Source organism: Buteo buteo, chromosome 22, assembly GCF_964188355.1.
Source record: "Buteo buteo chromosome 22, bButBut1.hap1.1, whole genome shotgun sequence".
In the NCBI taxonomy this organism is placed as follows: Eukaryota; Metazoa; Chordata; class Aves; order Accipitriformes; family Accipitridae; genus Buteo; species Buteo buteo.
Genome location: NC_134192.1, coordinates 15638274 through 15656623, shown reverse-complemented (window position 1 = coordinate 15656623; position 18350 = coordinate 15638274). Strand labels below are relative to the sequence as shown.

The 18350-nt window shown below is 37.0% G+C and overlaps 1 protein-coding gene across 7 annotated transcripts in view; it reads left to right on the top strand.

Annotated features, from left to right (window-relative positions):
• Positions 1-16846, top strand: part of KLHL13 (kelch like family member 13) — an 86942-nt gene extending 70096 nt beyond the window's left edge. For all 7 annotated transcript variants that reach the window (XM_075053944.1, XM_075053946.1, XM_075053945.1 and 4 more), the window contains 3 exons: positions 4832-5627; positions 13193-13306; positions 15289-16846. In XM_075053944.1, the coding sequence (XP_074910045.1) occupies positions 4832-5627; positions 13193-13306; positions 15289-15776 (1398 nt within the window). In that variant the 3' untranslated portion in view covers positions 15777-16846. The remainder of the gene's footprint in view (positions 1-4831; positions 5628-13192; positions 13307-15288) is intronic.
• Positions 16847-18350: the final 1504 nt, after the last annotated feature.

Sequence of the window (18350 nt, the reverse complement as noted above, 5' to 3'; positions counted from 1 at the left end):
ATAATTTTATTGCTTCTCTTTTCTGAAATACTTTCATTTATACCGGTGTCTAAGGGGACATAATCTCATTCATAGTATAACTGGACAGGAAGTACCAAACTAGGTTTGTGCTGTTAGCCTAGTTATGTTCTCAGCATCGTTGTATAAAGAAATTTTGAATGAACTTACTTTTGAACTTGTTGGAACAGGAACAAGAGTTGGTGAGTAAATGGGTTGGATTTTTTTGCTTTTTTAATTACCATATCTTAGCTTTACAAAGATTACTCCCCATTGTACTAGTTTCACTCCATTTTTGAAGGAGCATTTCTGTAATGTAAATGAGTTTTCTGAGCAAGTCTTGAGCTTATTCCTACTGAAACTAGCTGACTGAGAGCAGCAGCTGAGAGCTGATGTAACCATTCCCAGATAAATACTTAATTGTCCTTGAATTGTCTAGGGAGTCCATTATTAAAGAGATTATAGAAGTCAGTTTATGTAAAGCATAGTGTTACTGTGTTACTTCATAAGAGGGTATTGGAAATATTTACAAAGAAAAACATAAGCTTAAAGTAACAGCTTAATTTGTGGAAACAAACAAACAAACAAAACAGTGAGACCTCTTCAAAGAATGATATATGTTGTAGCTGACTTGTAAGTGTTCTTTTATTTGTTCTGCATTTACACCTCTCCTGTCAAGTAGGCCATTGCTCTGATAATCTTTGCTCTGCAGCCAGACTCCCAGAGAAACACTGGAACACTTCCTGAGACGTTTTCAGTCTCGCTTTTGGTATTGGTTTTAAATATTTACAGCTCTGCGATAGACTAGGACTACTCCCAGGTTCACATCTAAATGAGCCATAATAGAATTAAAATTAATAAGAAGGCCATGGAAATCAGAGTAGTGATTGCTAGAGAGCACACAATAATGTTTTTGCAAAAGTAGCAGCACTGTACAGAACAGAGAAAGATGAGAAACCTATCCAAGTAAATTACAACACTCAGGAAAATCACAGTGTAATGGGGAAGGGGATGTTATGCTATAATTAAAGAAAACGTTCCAAAACACTGAAAGTCAATGTCTTGTCTGCATAAGAAAATTTTATTCCTTCTATAATTCTGTGCTTTACATTTTTGTAACAACTAGCAAATTGTCAAATACTGAGGTCTCAATATTTGGAAGTCTGTCTTGTCACAAGAACTTGGTTAACTGATGATGGAGCCAGATGGTCTCAGTTTTGTGGGGGCGTGGGTTCTATGGGATCTAATGCCAGGGCTGGCTCTGACACCCACCAGAAATCTACCTTTAAGTCCTTCAATGTCTAACAGTCATTGAAACAAAGTTAGATGCCGAAATATTTTGTGGTACTGGGCTTGAGGACTTGATTTTCTGTGCATTTTATTTCTCCTGAATTGTTCTCCAGGGTTCTCATGCTTGCAATATTTTTGCTCTGTGTCCAGTTTTGTAGCATTTTATAGTCAATTAAGTTTTTACCAGAGCTTGGGATGCTTCAAAATTTCAAAGAATTAAGTCAACTGCTTTCTTGAGAAAATACCTTGGCTTTTGCATTTGGTTTGGTTTTTCAGGCTGTAATAACACTGTGCTGTGCTTGACCTTGCTTTTTTGAAAAGCTTTTTAGTATATTCTGGAATTTTTACTTCTGCTTTGTAACAAGCAATTACAATGAGTAATGTGAATGAGCAGCTCTGTGCAGTAGTCAAAGCCCAAGGAAGAAAATAGGGTTTATTTAAAATTCTCAACTTCATAAGAAGTTGCTTAGCTGTTTGACCAGTTATGGCTTTTATTTAGCTGGTTCTGTGAGAGTATCTTTACTAGTTACTGGATTCACTGAACAGCCAGTCTTATATTTTCATCTGATATTTCCATTCCTCCCATTCGCTTCAGTGGGATTTCCCGAAGTAGCAGTTCCTTCTGTTGATGAGCTCCTGATTGACTGACTTCCATAGAGAATGGTTTCCACACCTCTCATAAGTACCATAGCATAAGTCAAACTTTTTTTGAAAATCAGCACTTGAGTAACTGAAGTATTTAAGTGTTTAAATAGCATTATTGTACTTTAACACTGTCCAATTTTGAATATTTAAGTGGAATTGACTGTTGCATTTCATTCTGTTGAAGGATTATGTTTTGGCTCAGGACTGAAGAATCTCTAGAGTATATATTTTTATGACTGTGAAATCTTTGCAATATAATTTAGCCTGGTACATTGGTTGTTATCTTAGAGCACAATAAAATTGGTAATAGTACTTTTGGCAAGGAAAGTAACCTTTAAGAAAATATTTAATATGGTACTCTGATTTGGGGTGAGTGGTGGAATTTTAGTGAGCCAAACAAAGTGTATAATTTCATAAGCATAATGGAGAGTACTTGCAATCATAGTACAGAAATGACCAACCCTGAGTGCAGTACAATTCTAGTGGTTTAATTAAGGTAGTATAAGATAAATTTTCTGCAAGTTAGGGGGTGACTGGAAACGGCTGATGTCATGTTCATCAGTCGTTAACAGTGTGTAATGTGTCAATAAATTTCTCAAATGTAAGCATTCCAGGAATATATTCAATTGCATAGATTTATAGTGTAACATAGTTATGATAATACATCAACTGGATGCGTGCTGGGCACTTGATAACTGGCATGCATTCTGCAATAGGTCTAAACACTTCATTGCAACCTGAATACCATGTACCAATGATATGTAATCTGTACCTTTTTTGCTTTGATCTCTTGACTTCAAGCATGCCTTTTCTGTATGTGATAATATCCTTCTCTCTGCTTACCTTGATATGGAGAAATTGCTGCATTGCTGTAGTTTGATGCCAGTAAATGTATTCCAAAGTAGTTTTTAAATACAATAACTGTATAGCAAGAGTTAAGATTTGTGGTACACTGTAAGTCAGCTGTTTGTTAAGAGGTGATTTTTCCGTTGTTTTATTTTTATTATACAGCCTGAAAGAAATTTTAGAAGTAAGAATGCCCTGTTTCATTTACTTAATTTAAGGTATGCTGTTACTTCCATTATGCAGTTAATTTATGTAAATTGAAAATCCTAAAATGAAATGTACAGAAATTAGTTTGATACTGACTCTCAAAAACAGTCAAAAAAAAGAAAAAAATGTTTCTTAAGCATCAGAGAATGTTTATATCAAAAGATAATCAAATCAGCTAGCAATGTCCTATAGAACAATTTGACTTCTAATACAAAAATAATTTCCATGTATATATTGCACGGATATTTTAAATAGAACTCCTGACAGTCTGCCACACATTCATCTTCTAGGTAGGACCTGATTACAGAATTAGCATTCCTGGAGATGAAGAGTAGGATTTGGAACCTTTGACTGTATCAAGGTGTTTCAGGATGTGTGAATAAAGACTTTTGATGACTGCAGATCTTAACTCTAGGGCAAGTTAGATTGGTTTCTAGTGAATTAAAAAAATCTCCTATTCCCATACTCATTAGACTTTTCTGTTGTCTGGTATTAAAGGGCAACGATCAGATTGAGTTATACAGTATTAAAAATCTTGTAATCTCTGTCATGACCAGAAGGTCATTTGAAGGTTTTTGAATTCTTAGGGTGCAATCAGGTCACAGTTCTCAATCTTTATAATCTTTTCAAAAATAACCATGAGATTCAGAAGCTTAAATTCTTTTGGCATTACAAATATAATGAGAATCACAAAGTTGTGGAAATTGTCAACATTGAGTAGGACTGACATGCACAGAGACTAGAAAGCATGTGTAAATGAAGCTTGGATTAGAATAAGGATGGAATGCAAAAAAGCTGCAATTCTCAGCAAGAAGCATTTGAAAATTGACTTGCTTTGCATATGTACCATAGCTTGCCGAAATGAATCGGCTGGGTTCACTGGAGACCCGCTTTAAGTTATGTCCCATCTTTCCCATCTTTTTTCCTCCCTCTGCCTTGGATCCCAAGTGACCTCAGAAATTTAGGAGCCAAAGATGTAACAAAGGTAGATGCAGCAACAGTGTAAAAGAGATGGTTACCAAGATATGGCCACTCAGGTATTGAATTAAATTAGGGTATGATCCATGCTGCTAAAGCATTTCATGTACTGGGTATTTCTAGGGGAAATCCTCCTAGGTTCATTATTTAAAAACAAACAAACAAAAAAAACCCAACCAAAAAACCCCCAAACTCCCATATATATATATATATATATATATATATAAAATAAAATCACTATCTTTGTCTTATTTTTGACGTGTATTTAATTTTGAATATATTCTGTAAGAGCACCACCTTGACTTATTTAAGATCCAATTCTGTTTGTTTCTAAGGAATGTATTCATGGGATTGAACACCGTAAATAAATTATCTGAAATTGTCGCATTGGAGAGGTAGCTGTGCCATTCTCCTTGGCTGCATTATGACAATACAATTATAATAATATTAGAAAACATCTAATGGCGAAACCTACTTTTCATTATTCTCTGTAACCTTGGGCTGGTCACCTCTCCCTTAACTTTCTACATGTTTTTCTTACAAAGATGTTTGCAGAGCTTTTCAAAGATGAAGTGCCGTATAATTGCTATGTATCATCATTGTATAATGTATTTGACATAATTAATATATGCCATCTGCTTGTTACTTGTCTTGTTTCTTTCTTCAAAATAAGGAATACATTGGATCTCCCCTTGCAGTCATGAATATATACATCACATTGAATATTTATTTGCTCATGTGTAAATCACCTTGAGCATTGCAAAATAATGAAATATTGCTGATTCTGTAGTATTCTTTAAATTCTACATTATCATTTAGGCACCGAATTAAGAAAGTGTTTTGATTCCTCTTTCTGTTTACTTAATAGGTTTCGTTGGAAAACTGTGTTGAGGTTGGGCGAATTGCCAACACATACAATCTCACAGAAGTGGATAAATATGTTAATAATTTTATCCTGAAGAACTTCCCTGCATTACTAAGTACTGGTGAATTTGTGAAACTCCCCTTTGAACGTCTTGCCTTTGTGCTTTCAAGTAATAGCCTTAAGCACTGCACTGAACTTGAACTCTTCAAGGCGGCTTGTCGCTGGCTACGGTATGAGGAGCCTCGGATGGAGTACGCCGCTAAGCTCATGAAGAACATCAGGTTTCCGCTGATGACGCCCCAGGATCTTATTAACTATGTTCAAACGGTGGACTTCATGAGAACTGACAATACTTGTGTAAACTTGCTTTTGGAAGCCAGCAATTACCAAATGATGCCATACATGCAACCGGTTATGCAGTCGGAGAGGACGGCCATTCGGTCGGACAGTACTCACTTGGTGACCTTGGGGGGAGTGCTGAGGCAGCAGCTGGTTGTCAGCAAGGAGTTACGGATGTATGACGAAAAGGCCCACGAATGGAAATCCTTAGCTCCCATGGATGCACCAAGGTACCAGCATGGCATTGCCGTGATTGGAAACTTTCTTTACGTAGTTGGGGGCCAGAGCAATTATGACACGAAAGGAAAGACGGCGGTTGACACGGTCTTTAGGTTTGATCCTCGCTACAACAAGTGGATGCAAGTCGCATCTTTAAATGAGAAGCGCACCTTCTTCCACCTAAGTGCCCTCAAAGGACATTTGTACGCAGTCGGTGGTCGAAATGCAGCGGGTGAGCTAGGTGAGTGTTTCTGCAGAACAATGGCTTCTTGCCTTGCCCTTTAGGCCATGAAATACTGTCCTGCCCTGTGAATGGGTGGAGAGGAAACAAGTTGAAGTTGTTGGCGTGCAGCTTCTTTCTGGAAATACTGCAAATGATAGAGAAATTTATCTGGATAGTATAAGCAGTTAATTAAAGGGCTTCCACAAAAAAAATTGTGTATTGATACATAATATCCAACGTCTTTACCATCAAACATGAAGTAAGCATGGGCGTCTACCTGTTTAAACGTGTGTGTATATATAAAAGCACAACTATATATAAAAAAAATAATCATTATTTAAGCTGAGAAACCAAACCCACTCTTTTCACTCTTAAGGGATACATGACTTTCTGACTGAAACTCACTGTTGAATGAAGCTTGTGTTTTAAAAGATGCGAATTTTCTGAATAGTCATTTTGAAATGCTAGTAATTTTTTTTTTAAAGGTAGGCTAATGACCAAGTGATTTGTTTCACTCGCAGATCGGTGAGATCCAGATGTCCTGAAATTCTGGACTTTTTAATTACTAAAAATGTTATAGTTTGCCTGTGATCTCTGATCTTCTAACTACACAGTTAACTTATTTATATGAATGACTCTGTGCTGCTGCCTCCTTTTTTGCCCCTTGCAAATGATGATTCATTTTACTTAACCAAAAAAAGAAATAATCCACTTCAGGGAAATAAGATGGTTGGAGACAAAGTACAAATACGTGGTAACTTTTAATCTAACGAATGTCTATAGAGGATGGCTGGTATTAATCCACTGCATTTTCCAAAGACATAGTGGTTAGCGTTTGCAGTAAAGTCTGGGAGCATACACTCAATTGTAAATTTGTCTGTGCTTTAAAATTGAAATGTTACTGTGATTATGCTTGGAATTTTAGCGTAATATTATATCTAAACCATATGTAACATTTCATTATTTTGTTTGCTGCTTTCAGCCCAATGCTTAACCATGTCTTGTCTTTGTGGCAGTATCTCTTGCTGCTAAGATTTGCTTTTTAGAAATGCACTAGTATCTTTTAAGTGCAGTGAGAAACATGTTTAACTGAAACAATACAAAACCTAATTTGTGCTGCAGCATCTGTGATATTTTTTTTTTTTAATGAATACATCTCAGTCATTCACATACACACTTTGTTTCATGATCAGACTTCCTTAGGAAACATGTAGTACATTGCTTCCACTACACAAAACTGGTCTGGTTTTGCTCGAAGTTTAAAATCCATTCTAATATTTGATGAAATGAGACATTTAAAAATGCCATCTGTTTCCACACAACATGGGAAACTGTTTTCCAGTAACTTGTTTTCCCTAGACAGCCATTTTCTGATGCAGATCCAGAGGTTTTCAGAGTTTTTCTTACATGCCACTTTATCTATCTGAAAATACATTCTAAAAGCAAGCTTAATACCCTGCAAAAGACCAAATCTACAAACTAACCTGTATTGATCTTTACCTTGAGTATCAGAAAACCTGACCTTCACTGAGCTGTTTTCTAATGGTATGAATTAATAGCAGATAATCAAATTGCTCTCCTTGTATACTGTGCCATCTAAACAGAGCAGGGTTGTAAGAATGTCAGTGAAAAAGTTGCAAGTTTAGTAAAATCAATATGAAATAATACTGTCACTAAGCCAGTGCAACCTGTGTGTACAGCAGGCTTTAAGTGCAGTGTTTTTCTTAAATTAGATCAAGCAGTATCGTTCTGCTGACCTCAACTCTTCTGCAGCTTTAATTAAAATACAAAATCTTTCACCTGTCTAAAATGCTTCTGTAAGGATATCATTAAAATGCTGCAATGATTTCCATTCAGACCTGAAAAATGTCATTGGATCATTCTGCGGGAAGAGTACTCTATAAATGCTAAATATTGTAACTGTCTGATGCTTTGATTTGGGGCTTCAGTTTCTTTTCTTGTTAATTGTGAGGCAAGTCACTTTTCATTTTCATGTTTCTTTCATAAACCTTGACAGCTGAAAGATGAAATCCAGCTTAAACTTCCCATTCTCTTCAGATAAGAAAAACTTCCAAGCTTTTCATAGAAGGTCAAATGTGTGTTGGACAGGTATTAAAGAAGTTGCCCTTGAGTTCAAACTAATTTCAGTCTGTTGTTAGAGAGGAAAAATTCCCAAAAGCTAAATTCAGCTTTCCAGGAGATCAGCTCTAATGGAAAAGGGCCAAAGGATTAAAGTTACTAAAATTAATTTCTTTATTATTTTTTCTCCTGACATTTATTGGAATAAAAATTACACTTTCTTTGAGGCTTTTTATCAAGCCTTCCCAAAACAGTTTTCAGATGTTTAATCTTCTGAGAACTTTGTAAATACGATTTCCTACCTCAGTAGTATGTGCTTTAGCAGTAATAAACAGCTACTGTTTTAACAGCGTGTTACTGAGAAAAGTTTGGTTCATTGGTAAGGATGAGTGAATTTGCATGTGGTACATGGATCAGAATGTGGTAAATGTATCTTTGAAACGTACTGAATTACAAAATTATAATTCAGATTTTTCAACGCTGTGACAACTTGGGGCTGCGCAGAAGCTCGCACTGCTCCTAGAAGGATTGTGCATAATTCTGGTTGGTTCTTTTAAAATGTCAAAGCAGGCACCTGCCAAAGATATTCCTAGAAGGCAGGGAGATGAGCACTCCGGCACAAGGATGAGACCAGCCTGGAGAGGGCAGGTGTGCAAAAGGCAAGACTTTTGGAAAAGGAGACAAAAGGAAAACCAGCTGTGGTTCACAGAGATACTCATGAAGCAAAGCTCATTGGCAGTTTCCAGCTGTGCTGTTGTGCAGAGCACTGGGTACTGTTTTGTTTTCTCAGACAAGTAGATTTTTGTAGCTCTTTTTTTGAAATAGTTCCGTCGTGGTGCTTGATGGTGATGGCAGAAGCTGTGCCTTTAAGTATGAGTAAACTTGTGCAGTTAGGTACTTTCCAGATACTTCAGGCTCTGCTGTTGATAGGCTTGAGTGGAGTTTGAGATTTTTATATATGGACTTTTCCTAAGCACTTTAGAGGATATTGGGTTGTGACTAAACCACAGATTCATTGATACCTTCATCATCGTGCTACAATAAAGACAGAAAGAGAAGACGCCTAGTCCAGGGCAGGACAGTTACGCATTCTTCTGACCCCTTGCCCAAAAAGTGGGAAGGCATTTATTTTCCAGGTGCCCTCTATGATGCTTAACCCTCAATTCAAACAACTCCTTGTTTATGTAAAAACTTCTCTGGTGAGTCTATATAATAGATATATACTTTAAATGTTGTTGGTTAAGAAGAAAAATATGCATCAATATCCAGCTGGGCTGTTTGGTGTCTGTCTAGTGCTGTGTGAACACACCAAGGTGGGAACTGGAGGACCTCTTGCATAGGAGCTTCTGTTGAAGTGACTCCTTGCTATGCTAAGGACAAAATTACTCAGGGCTCTGTTTAACTACGACAGCTTTGAGATCTACAGAAGCAAGCTGTAGTATGGGAATAATGTAACAAAATGAAGATCCTGGGGTTTGGGACATCACACACACATTGCTAAGTGCTACTGTAAGAAACCTCAAGACGCATTAGAAGCTACTGACGGAGAAGTGGTAAATATCTGTATACTCCTCAAATAGCATCACAGATGGCACTATAAAATGAGTGCAGACTGAGCATCCCTTGGGACTGCCAAAGCTTTGTGTCTTTTTGAGATTGCTTAATTCTATTAAAATGCGGCCTGTCTTCCCTGGGTTATGGTAATGAACAGATCAAAAGTTCCACTGTTAAACATAAATAAAGCCTGATTTGAATCATTCATGCTGTTAGGAGAATGAATCCTTCAGTTGCATGCTATATAGGATACATGCTTAGGTTCAGTAAAGTAGCAGTTTTTGAGTGTTTTGCGAACTGTGCTGTCTGGAGATGATGTATGGAACATCCTGATGCCTCTCTTAAATTGTCGGGCACCTTTAATAGCTGAAATTTTTAATATTTTTTTCCTTTTCAGTGCAGAGGGAGATCTTGTTAAGAGAGAGAAGTGGAATGACCTTGCAAGGAAACAGGGAAACAACTACTCAGAACAACCAAATGGAACAGTAGGGTTTTTTTCAGCAGGGAAATAATTATCTTTGTTTTAGAGCATGGTAGATTTGAGATTTGAGTTGGAATGATTTATCTGAAATACTGTCAAACAGTACTTCAGTTCTACTGGTGGTGTTCAAGATAATTTTGAAGCCACATCAGAAAGTGAGGGATCTTGGACTCAACAGCGTCCTTTCTCAGATAACTGAAGGTGATAGTGATGGCAGTAATGTCTACCAGTTTCTGCATGTTTTATCTTCTCTTGCTAAAGTGGTCTTTTGGCTATGGTTTCTCTCTTAAACGCAATCAGTAGTACAGAGTGAGATAAACAGTTGTCCAGCATTGAACATCACGTTAATCTCGTTGCTGCTGGCTTTGCGATTGCTTTGAACATACTCTGCTCTTCCTGTCCTTATAGTGTATTAGAAATTTGAGTTCCTCACCTCCAGCACAGAGTGGAAGTGCAATGGGAAAGAGGATGCCTTTGTTTTTGTGAAAGCAAGTAGAATGATGATTTTGGTGCAGCATAGCAGCGAACAGCAGGTCGGAAGGGTCTGCTGTCAGGGTAGAACTGGGACAGCTATAATTACTTGCATGTCAAATCTGTTTTTCTCTGTTCTTGAAATTTCTGCACATCTTTGTTTTCTTCTGATTGCTAAATAGAGCAGAGTAAAAGGAGCTTGCCTTTTTAGAAAAGAATATTGGAATGGATGAATACATTTGTAGAAGAAAGAGCATGGGTTTATTTGGGGATTGGGCAAATACTGCATGTGGTGTCAGGATGGCAATATGCAGAAATACAACCCATAAATGTAATTTTAGGTGTAATTTGTGGAATCAATTCTCTGTGCCTATAACTTTATTTGGGCAAGAGGCTGTCCAGCCTTCACTGGCTTTATGGCTGTGTAAGTCCTTGATGGATATACGAAGTGTGCAGCATGTCAAATAGGAAAAATACCCAAATTTTTTAAGATTTTTTTTTTACTTTATTTAAAAAAAAAAAATCAAGCCTGACTTTAAAAATATTCATTGTAGAGGAATGCTTGAATGTCATTTTGTACCCTCCCTTATGCAGACTTTTATCTACCTGTACATGTGTGTAATTTGAAAGGCAGCTCAAGCCTCATTTCAAATGGCTGAGGTAGGAAATGCAGTAACAAAAGGCTAGATAGTAGAAGTGTTTAGTGAAAGACATGATCTCTCAGAGTAAACTCGGGAACTTGCTCATATTGGGCAGGCTTTTTAAATCACAAATTTGACAGGGTAACAATAGTGTATAGACACACTTGACTTCAGTTACTTTGCATCAGTTTTTTTATTTTTTGTCCATTGTACAAAGCCCTGAGATAGCTGGCATTACTGGGAGTCCCTGTGCAAGGCACTCTTACAAAACCAGAAGCATTTCAGGCTTTGATTATAATTTTTAAACAGTTTCAAGAATATGAAATTAATAATTTCATACCTACAAATCAATGTGTATAATTCATTTTAAAAGAAACAAGAATTTAATGTGTTTTGCCTTATATCATGAACTTAATTTTCTGGACCAGCACTTTTTTGTATTTCTTAAATTTAAATTTCAGCTCCTGGCTGAGGAAAAGCTGAAGAAAATCCAGAGGGCTTATAACTATTTAGCAATTCTTATGTGCAATATAGATTATTATTTTATTTTTTATTTTTAACCTTAGATGATGCTGAACTGGTTGTCAAACAGTATTCCTGACACTGGAACCAGAAGCTTCTATTTTGAGTGTGTCTGCTTGAGATACTAATTGCATGGAATTACAAAATATCATTCCGTTCTGCAACAATAAGGAGGTTGTACATTTTACAGCAGCTAAAAGATGATTCAGAAGGTCACTGTAATGTGCTCTTTGCTAAATTTTTCCATGACTAGGGATTTTTTAGTGATAGTCTGACACCATAGCTATACCTTATTCTTCCAAAATGCCCCAAAGGATTTTTTTTTAAAAGGCAGATTTGGAGTTAGGGTGAGGTACCTTGTAGTCACTGTATGAGTGTTACTGATTGATGTACTTTACTGACCTGGCCAGTACTGCTAATTCTGCAGGCTTATACTAACACTAACTAGTTTCTGCCTTTTAAAAGAGTCTCAGATTCTATATTTTTTTCTTGTCTCTTTCAATTGATGTGTAATCCTGAACTGTAAGTCACCATCCCTGATTCCATACAGCTGGCTCAGATTTTCTACCCTTGATTGAATAAAAAGCTTGTTCGAGAGCAAGTAAAATGTCACTTTCAAAGACAGATTCAATTTTGTACGCATAGTTCATAAACATCTCAGATTAAGCATTGTATAATAAGCATTAGAATCTGATTCTTAATTATTTAAAATGAGATTTAATTTGTCTTTAAGATAACACAATTATCAATAATTGCTTTGTGCATCATAAGGTCACTATATTACCGGGGTTTTCAGGATCTCTTACCCCTCTGGTCATATTGTACTATTCAAGCTGCCAATCTCTACAGCTTGCTCAGATCCATTATTAAATCTGTTTTCTACTTCTATCCTCCATTCTTATTGCATAGACCTTTTCCTGCAACCCCACATCTCTTCCATCTCACTTCGAAGAGAGGATTCTTTCTCAGAAATGCTTTCTGCAAGGACGCCTGGGCTCTGGGGTTCTTTTTAACTTAGTACTAACCTCAGCGATTTCTGATATGATAAATCCTTTGATCATTTTAACACTCCAATTCACAAAGAAAACTCCACAAATGGAGCTGTGTATCGACACAGGCACTGCTTCTCTCTATTCGAGATTCAGTGATGTTTCATCTTGGGTTTTTTTTTTAAGCTTGGCTTTTGTAAACTGTTTGAATTTGTGACTTGCATATGCTGTGCTGTATGTTGCTGTTCAAGTACTTAATAAAACATGGCAATACAACAGTTGCTGTCCTCTTCTGAGGGCATAGGACCATTTCAATGTGAAATACCAAGAAGAAAATCTAGCCTGATTTTCTGCATGGGTGGGATGTTGCGGAAGACATGGGTCTGCTCTGGTTGCCAGATCCTCTTTGAGATAGGTTTTAAGTCTATTCCCTATCTCTCCACAGCAGACACTGAAAGGAGTTGTACAAGAGGAAAGGGTAGAAGAGCTGAATTCACCCAGCTGCTTTGCCATTTTCTCTGATGTCCCACAGCTGTACTTCTGGCAGGGTTCATGAGCTGGGACAGGTTGTGTGTCAAGCGGGAATGGGAACGAGACAAGTGGAAGGCAAGAATGCGAGAGGGGTTTTTTCTTCCTTTTTGTTCCTCTGGGACGAAGCTTGAGGTTTTTCTGTATTGTCTCTCGACATGGTGCTTGGTAATTCCCCTGACACTTTCTCAGCTGAACAGTGTTTCTCATTGATACTTCCTCTGTTCATGAATATATTACTGCCACTGCGACTGTACTCAAAACCAAATTGCCATGCTAGCTTTTCAACATTTTCATATTCTCATTTGTTTTAAACAGCCACTGTGGAATGTTACAATCCCAGAATGAATGAATGGAGCTATGTCGCAAAAATGAACGAACCCCACTATGGTCATGCTGGAACTGTGTATGGGGGATTAATGTATATTTCAGGTAAATAATTCCTATGATCATATCATCTCTATGAAAAAATTACTTACCTAACTTTTCCTGTTGCAGTGGGAGACAATAAAAATTAGTCTCTGGTTGCAGTAGGTATGCTGTGGTATAAGCAGTCATGCAATTTTATATGAAGCCAGTCAAATATTGCAGAGCCTGGGAAAATTATTTTAGATAATATTGTGCATTTACATAGTAAATGACAGCTCTGAATTCCAAAGCTATTCCCTTTAACTGTCAAAATACATTTTTCTATGTCAACACCACCTATACACATTTATATAGCAATAACCATTAAACACATCTTTTTTGATACATTTTGGAAAGCATTGGAAATTGTAATACTTTAAAGAACAACATCTACCTTCATTGAGCTAATAGAAAGGGATAAGTACTTTCACCAGTCTTTCATTTTGTAATATGCTCAGTCCTATATGTCACCAAGGTTATAGTTTCATTCCTTTTTTTTTTTCCCAAGCTGGAGGCAATAGGTTTTCTGAAAATCTGGTATCTGCTCAATCTTTAAAGATGATTCAATTTGTCTGTTGGAGATCCCTACAGAGATCACAGACCTATATATGTCCTCCGACTGCAATTTTAAGGGATGTCTTCTAGGAACTAAGCTGAAATGCAGGGCAGGAGGTGGGACAAGGTTGCTTAGCTGTTAGGAACTGGTGGGGAGATGCACTGGAGCAGATTGATTCTCAGGGTATTTTGAATCAGGGGGCCTTATGCCAGTAGACTAGAAGGGATTTGTTTTAAAATTTACCATAAGGTACAGCTTCTTATTTTTCTATGAGCAAGTCCATTAAGCTAGCTTCTAATCATCATGTTTCTATTTCTACTTTTTTGCCCATTTTGTTTTACTGCAGGTGGCACATGTATATGCTCCCTGCTGTGTTTTTTTCATGTAGATTTCCCACAGCTTTTTCTTTTCCTCCTGTTCTCTCAGATATCCCAGTGAGTCTAGGCAGTTTTGGGGTTGAAAATGTGAAGATTGGTTCCTTTTGTCATTAAAGCCTCTTCTCTCTGACAGGCTCCCAAGCACTGCCACTACTATGGCTGTCATTAAGTGTCAGGGCTGGACAGTCTTCCTATGTTTTCTGTATTTAATTCTTACTGCCCCACTGAAGAATTAAGTATTTTCTTACATAACTCCTGTAGATGCCATGCCATCTCTGTCTGCTAATTATCCAAGCGTGATAATTCCATGTTGAATGGTTAGCCCAGCAGGAGGTTCTTCAGTAGCAGTGTGTTCTCTGCATATTTTTAGCACCTCAAATATAGTTCCATTGTGGTCTTAAACTGTAGCTAATAAGCCTACATTGTCTGAAATTGGTGTGACTGCTTTCTGACCTGCCTAGTGACCTTGCGGAAAGGTGGGACATTTCATCCACTGATGGGAAATCGTCCTGTGATTTCCTCTGAAGCCTCCCCAACTGCTTTTGCAGGGAACCATGGAGAAGGTAAACAGAGACAGAACCATAGGCATCTATTAACAGAAGAATACTTGAAATCTGTGTCCTGTCTCCCTTCAATTCAAGTTGATGAAAAAAGTTTTCTGAAGAAAATTCTGCTATGTGATAAGACCACTATAGCACAGTATCAAAATTTGAAAGGGAAACAGATGCCTGTTTTCTTGATGGTGAGAAACAAAACTAGCAAACTGAACAAATGTAAGCAAAGAAATAATTTTGCCAAAATGAAGCATAGGTAACAATTTTTTGTTCTTTTAATATGCCAGTGTCATCTTACATAACGAAGTACTGTATGAAACATGGCTTCTTTCCATATTCAGATTTAAAGGAACAAGGTACATTAAAAATGTCATTTGAAATGGAGTACATGTGATAGTAATCTAAGCTAAAGTGAAGAAGTTTTAAGGAAGGTAGAATTCATTCACTAAAATGTGTTTTTTTGCTTATTTAATGCTTATTAGGGTGAGCACTATTCTAACATGTGTTTTATTTCTCTAGGAGGAATTACCCATGATACTTTCCAAAAGGAACTTATGTGTTTTGACCCTGACACAGACAAATGGACTCAGAAAGCTCCGATGACAACAGTCAGAGGTCTGCATTGCATGTGTACTGTAGGAGACAAGCTATATGTTATTGGTGGCAACCACTTTAGAGGAACAAGTGATTATGATGATGTTCTAAGCTGTGAATATTACTCACCAACTCTAGACCAGTGGACTCCAATTGCTGCCATGTTACGTGGGCAAAGTGATGTTGGGGTTGCTGTCTTTGAAAATAAAATCTATGTTGTTGGAGGATATTCTTGGAATAATCGGTGTATGGTGGAAATAGTTCAGAAATATGATCCAGAAAAAGATGAGTGGCATAAAGTATTTGACCTTCCAGAATCACTTGGTGGCATTCGAGCCTGCACTCTTACCGTTTTCCCACCGGAGGACAATACAGGGTCACCGTCTAGAGAATCTCCTCTTTCAGCACCTTAGAAACATCCCTTGACTTATGATGTTGTAGTAACACCTTTGCACTGCATCATGGAGTCTATTATTTTTCTTCAGTAGTTTCTGTTAGGCTTAGCCTACAGCATTTCGTACAATTACTGGAAAAAAAAAAAAGACTTTGACATTATTTGTGCTGTTTGTTTGGCCTAGAATGTTTGTCAAGTGGTTAACAAAAAAAGATGTACTCACCCGAGCCAAATGTTTAACAAATGAGAAGATACTGTCTATAAAATGTATGAACTAGGTACGTTATTAATGTTGTGTATTGGGTGTGAGGTACCTTATAGCTTACATTTGGAAGCCCAATGAGTCAAATTTGAAGACTGTATTGAACACATTCTTTCACTAAATTTCATAGTTGAACTCCTTTTTCCCTTCATTTTTGACTGCAGATTACAAGGGGAGGTAGACCACATCAATGTGAACTATGACAGAAGGTTGCCAAGGGGCCTGCGCTACCTCCCTCTTTTCACAGAGTATTTTTGACATATCTGTTTACCCACCTGACTTTGTGGGTGCTTTCAGAGCATATGAAGTTTCTTAGGCAGTGGGGGAGAAATAAAATAATTTTAAAATATTAGCACTATACAGGAAGCGGACCTTGTAGAGGCCGGGAGTTTTTTTATAACATATATCAAGTGTTTTTCCTGAGTCAGTTGAGTGATGCTTAAAACAAAAGACTTAAAACATTTGGGTTTTTTAATTCGGGTTTTTTCAGGAATTGGCTTCCGCTTGCATGGGAGCACACACTATTAACAAATGGGAATTCAGTGCAGTTGTATATTCTGTTGTATGCCTGTACTGAATATAGGTAGATAAGGGCTAGAAACATTAACTTAAGCCACTGAATTTGACCAAATCGTTCCATCAGATGAAATTTAATCTACCTTTTCTCCTTTGCTGTTGAGATAACTTGCATAATGTGTCCTCTGTATAGTCTCAGTTAATAGGGTTATTTAGCACAAAGTGCAGCTTCAGCGAGAGAGCTGCTTTTGCTCAGTGAACTTGGACTACCACGTTTTACCTTCTTTTGTTCAATAAAACTTTTAACTGCAGTTATTCAGTCTAAGCTACCTCATTAATGTATTTGGTTTTCTTGCTCTGCCTCGCTGTCTCCAGGATACGCATTACATATATCTGTGGGTAGATTAATTTGCTAGGAAACCAATGCAGAAGTGATCGTGAATGGGTATTTTTGACCTACTTTTAAGAAACTGTTTTGGCCTGATGTGTTCATTTTATTGTTAAGGACTGACAAAAGAACAAATGGTCTTAATTTTTTTTTGAGAACTACTGCTTATGTGTGCAGCCATGCAAATTTACAGAAATCTTTATCTGCTCCAAAATACAGTGCACTGCTGACAAATTGCAGCTCTGAGTGCTTATAGAAGGCTAATAACCGTCGTGCTTGTTCTGAACTTCCCATCATATATTACAAGTTGTTTTGCTAATGAACACAGTCAGAGGGGCATCATCTGGGGAAAAACTGTTTAAATTGGTTAGCTTATTTTATTGTGCTACCTATTACCAATAACCATGTAAAGCTTAATAGAATTTTGTTGGGAGTATGCTATTTGTATTTTGTCCCTGCTTGATGCATCAAGCAGCAGTATTACTATGGTGTCAATTTTGGAAGTACTGATATCTATTCTTTATTCAGTTTACTAGTAATGATCACTACCAAAATGTACATATAAGCTTTAGGTTTTATAATTGTTTTGGTTAAAATCAAAAGTAATTCTTCCTCTTTAAAAAAATAATAATCTTAATTCTGCATAGCTGTGTGAGGTGGTTACAGGTGTTAATAGTGGCACCAGTGGATGCTCTTGGAAAGTAGCCAGTCAAGATGAATTGATTCATCACCTTAAGAATACTCTTACAATGCTGTGCAAAATACCACATAGGAAAATGTTGGTCTGTCATTTAAGTATGTGTCAGTCATTGAAGTGTCACATGCTAATGATTTTTTTTTTCCAGCTCAGGCCAGATTTTAGAGCCTGCTTGAGTTTAAATCCCCTGAAATCCATATTCCATTTCTGTTTTATTAATGAAACTAAAAAGTAGTTGAAGTAGTTGCAACTCCTTTTGGACAATGTAAATATATCCTACTGTCTGTATGCTGGCGATGAAGAGATGCACTGTTTGAAAGTGAGTATCTTCACTGGTATTCTCCATTCGGAAGAAGCTTAGGGTAGGTTCTAACCATTATGAGACAGTTAGAAGTCAGGATGTCAAAGTTTTGTGTCTGAGCCTTGAGAATAGCCCAGGGGCTGGTATATGGCCACAATGTAGAGATTGATTTTTTTTTTTAGTGACTCATCTGTTCTACTTAAAGTGGAAGAATTCTTTTTGAACATCATTTTGTCATCAGTGTTGGATGCAGCGTAGTGGATTAAATGTAGTGCTTCAGTCAAATTAATCTTTGAGGTTTTTTCTTAAATCTCCCTCTGGATTAAAGTATTCATAATGCCATTAATTACCATCTATATACCAGGATTGAAATGTAAACATCAAAGATTTGCCAAAAACCGCAAACTGTTTTCTACTCTAATGCAGTGT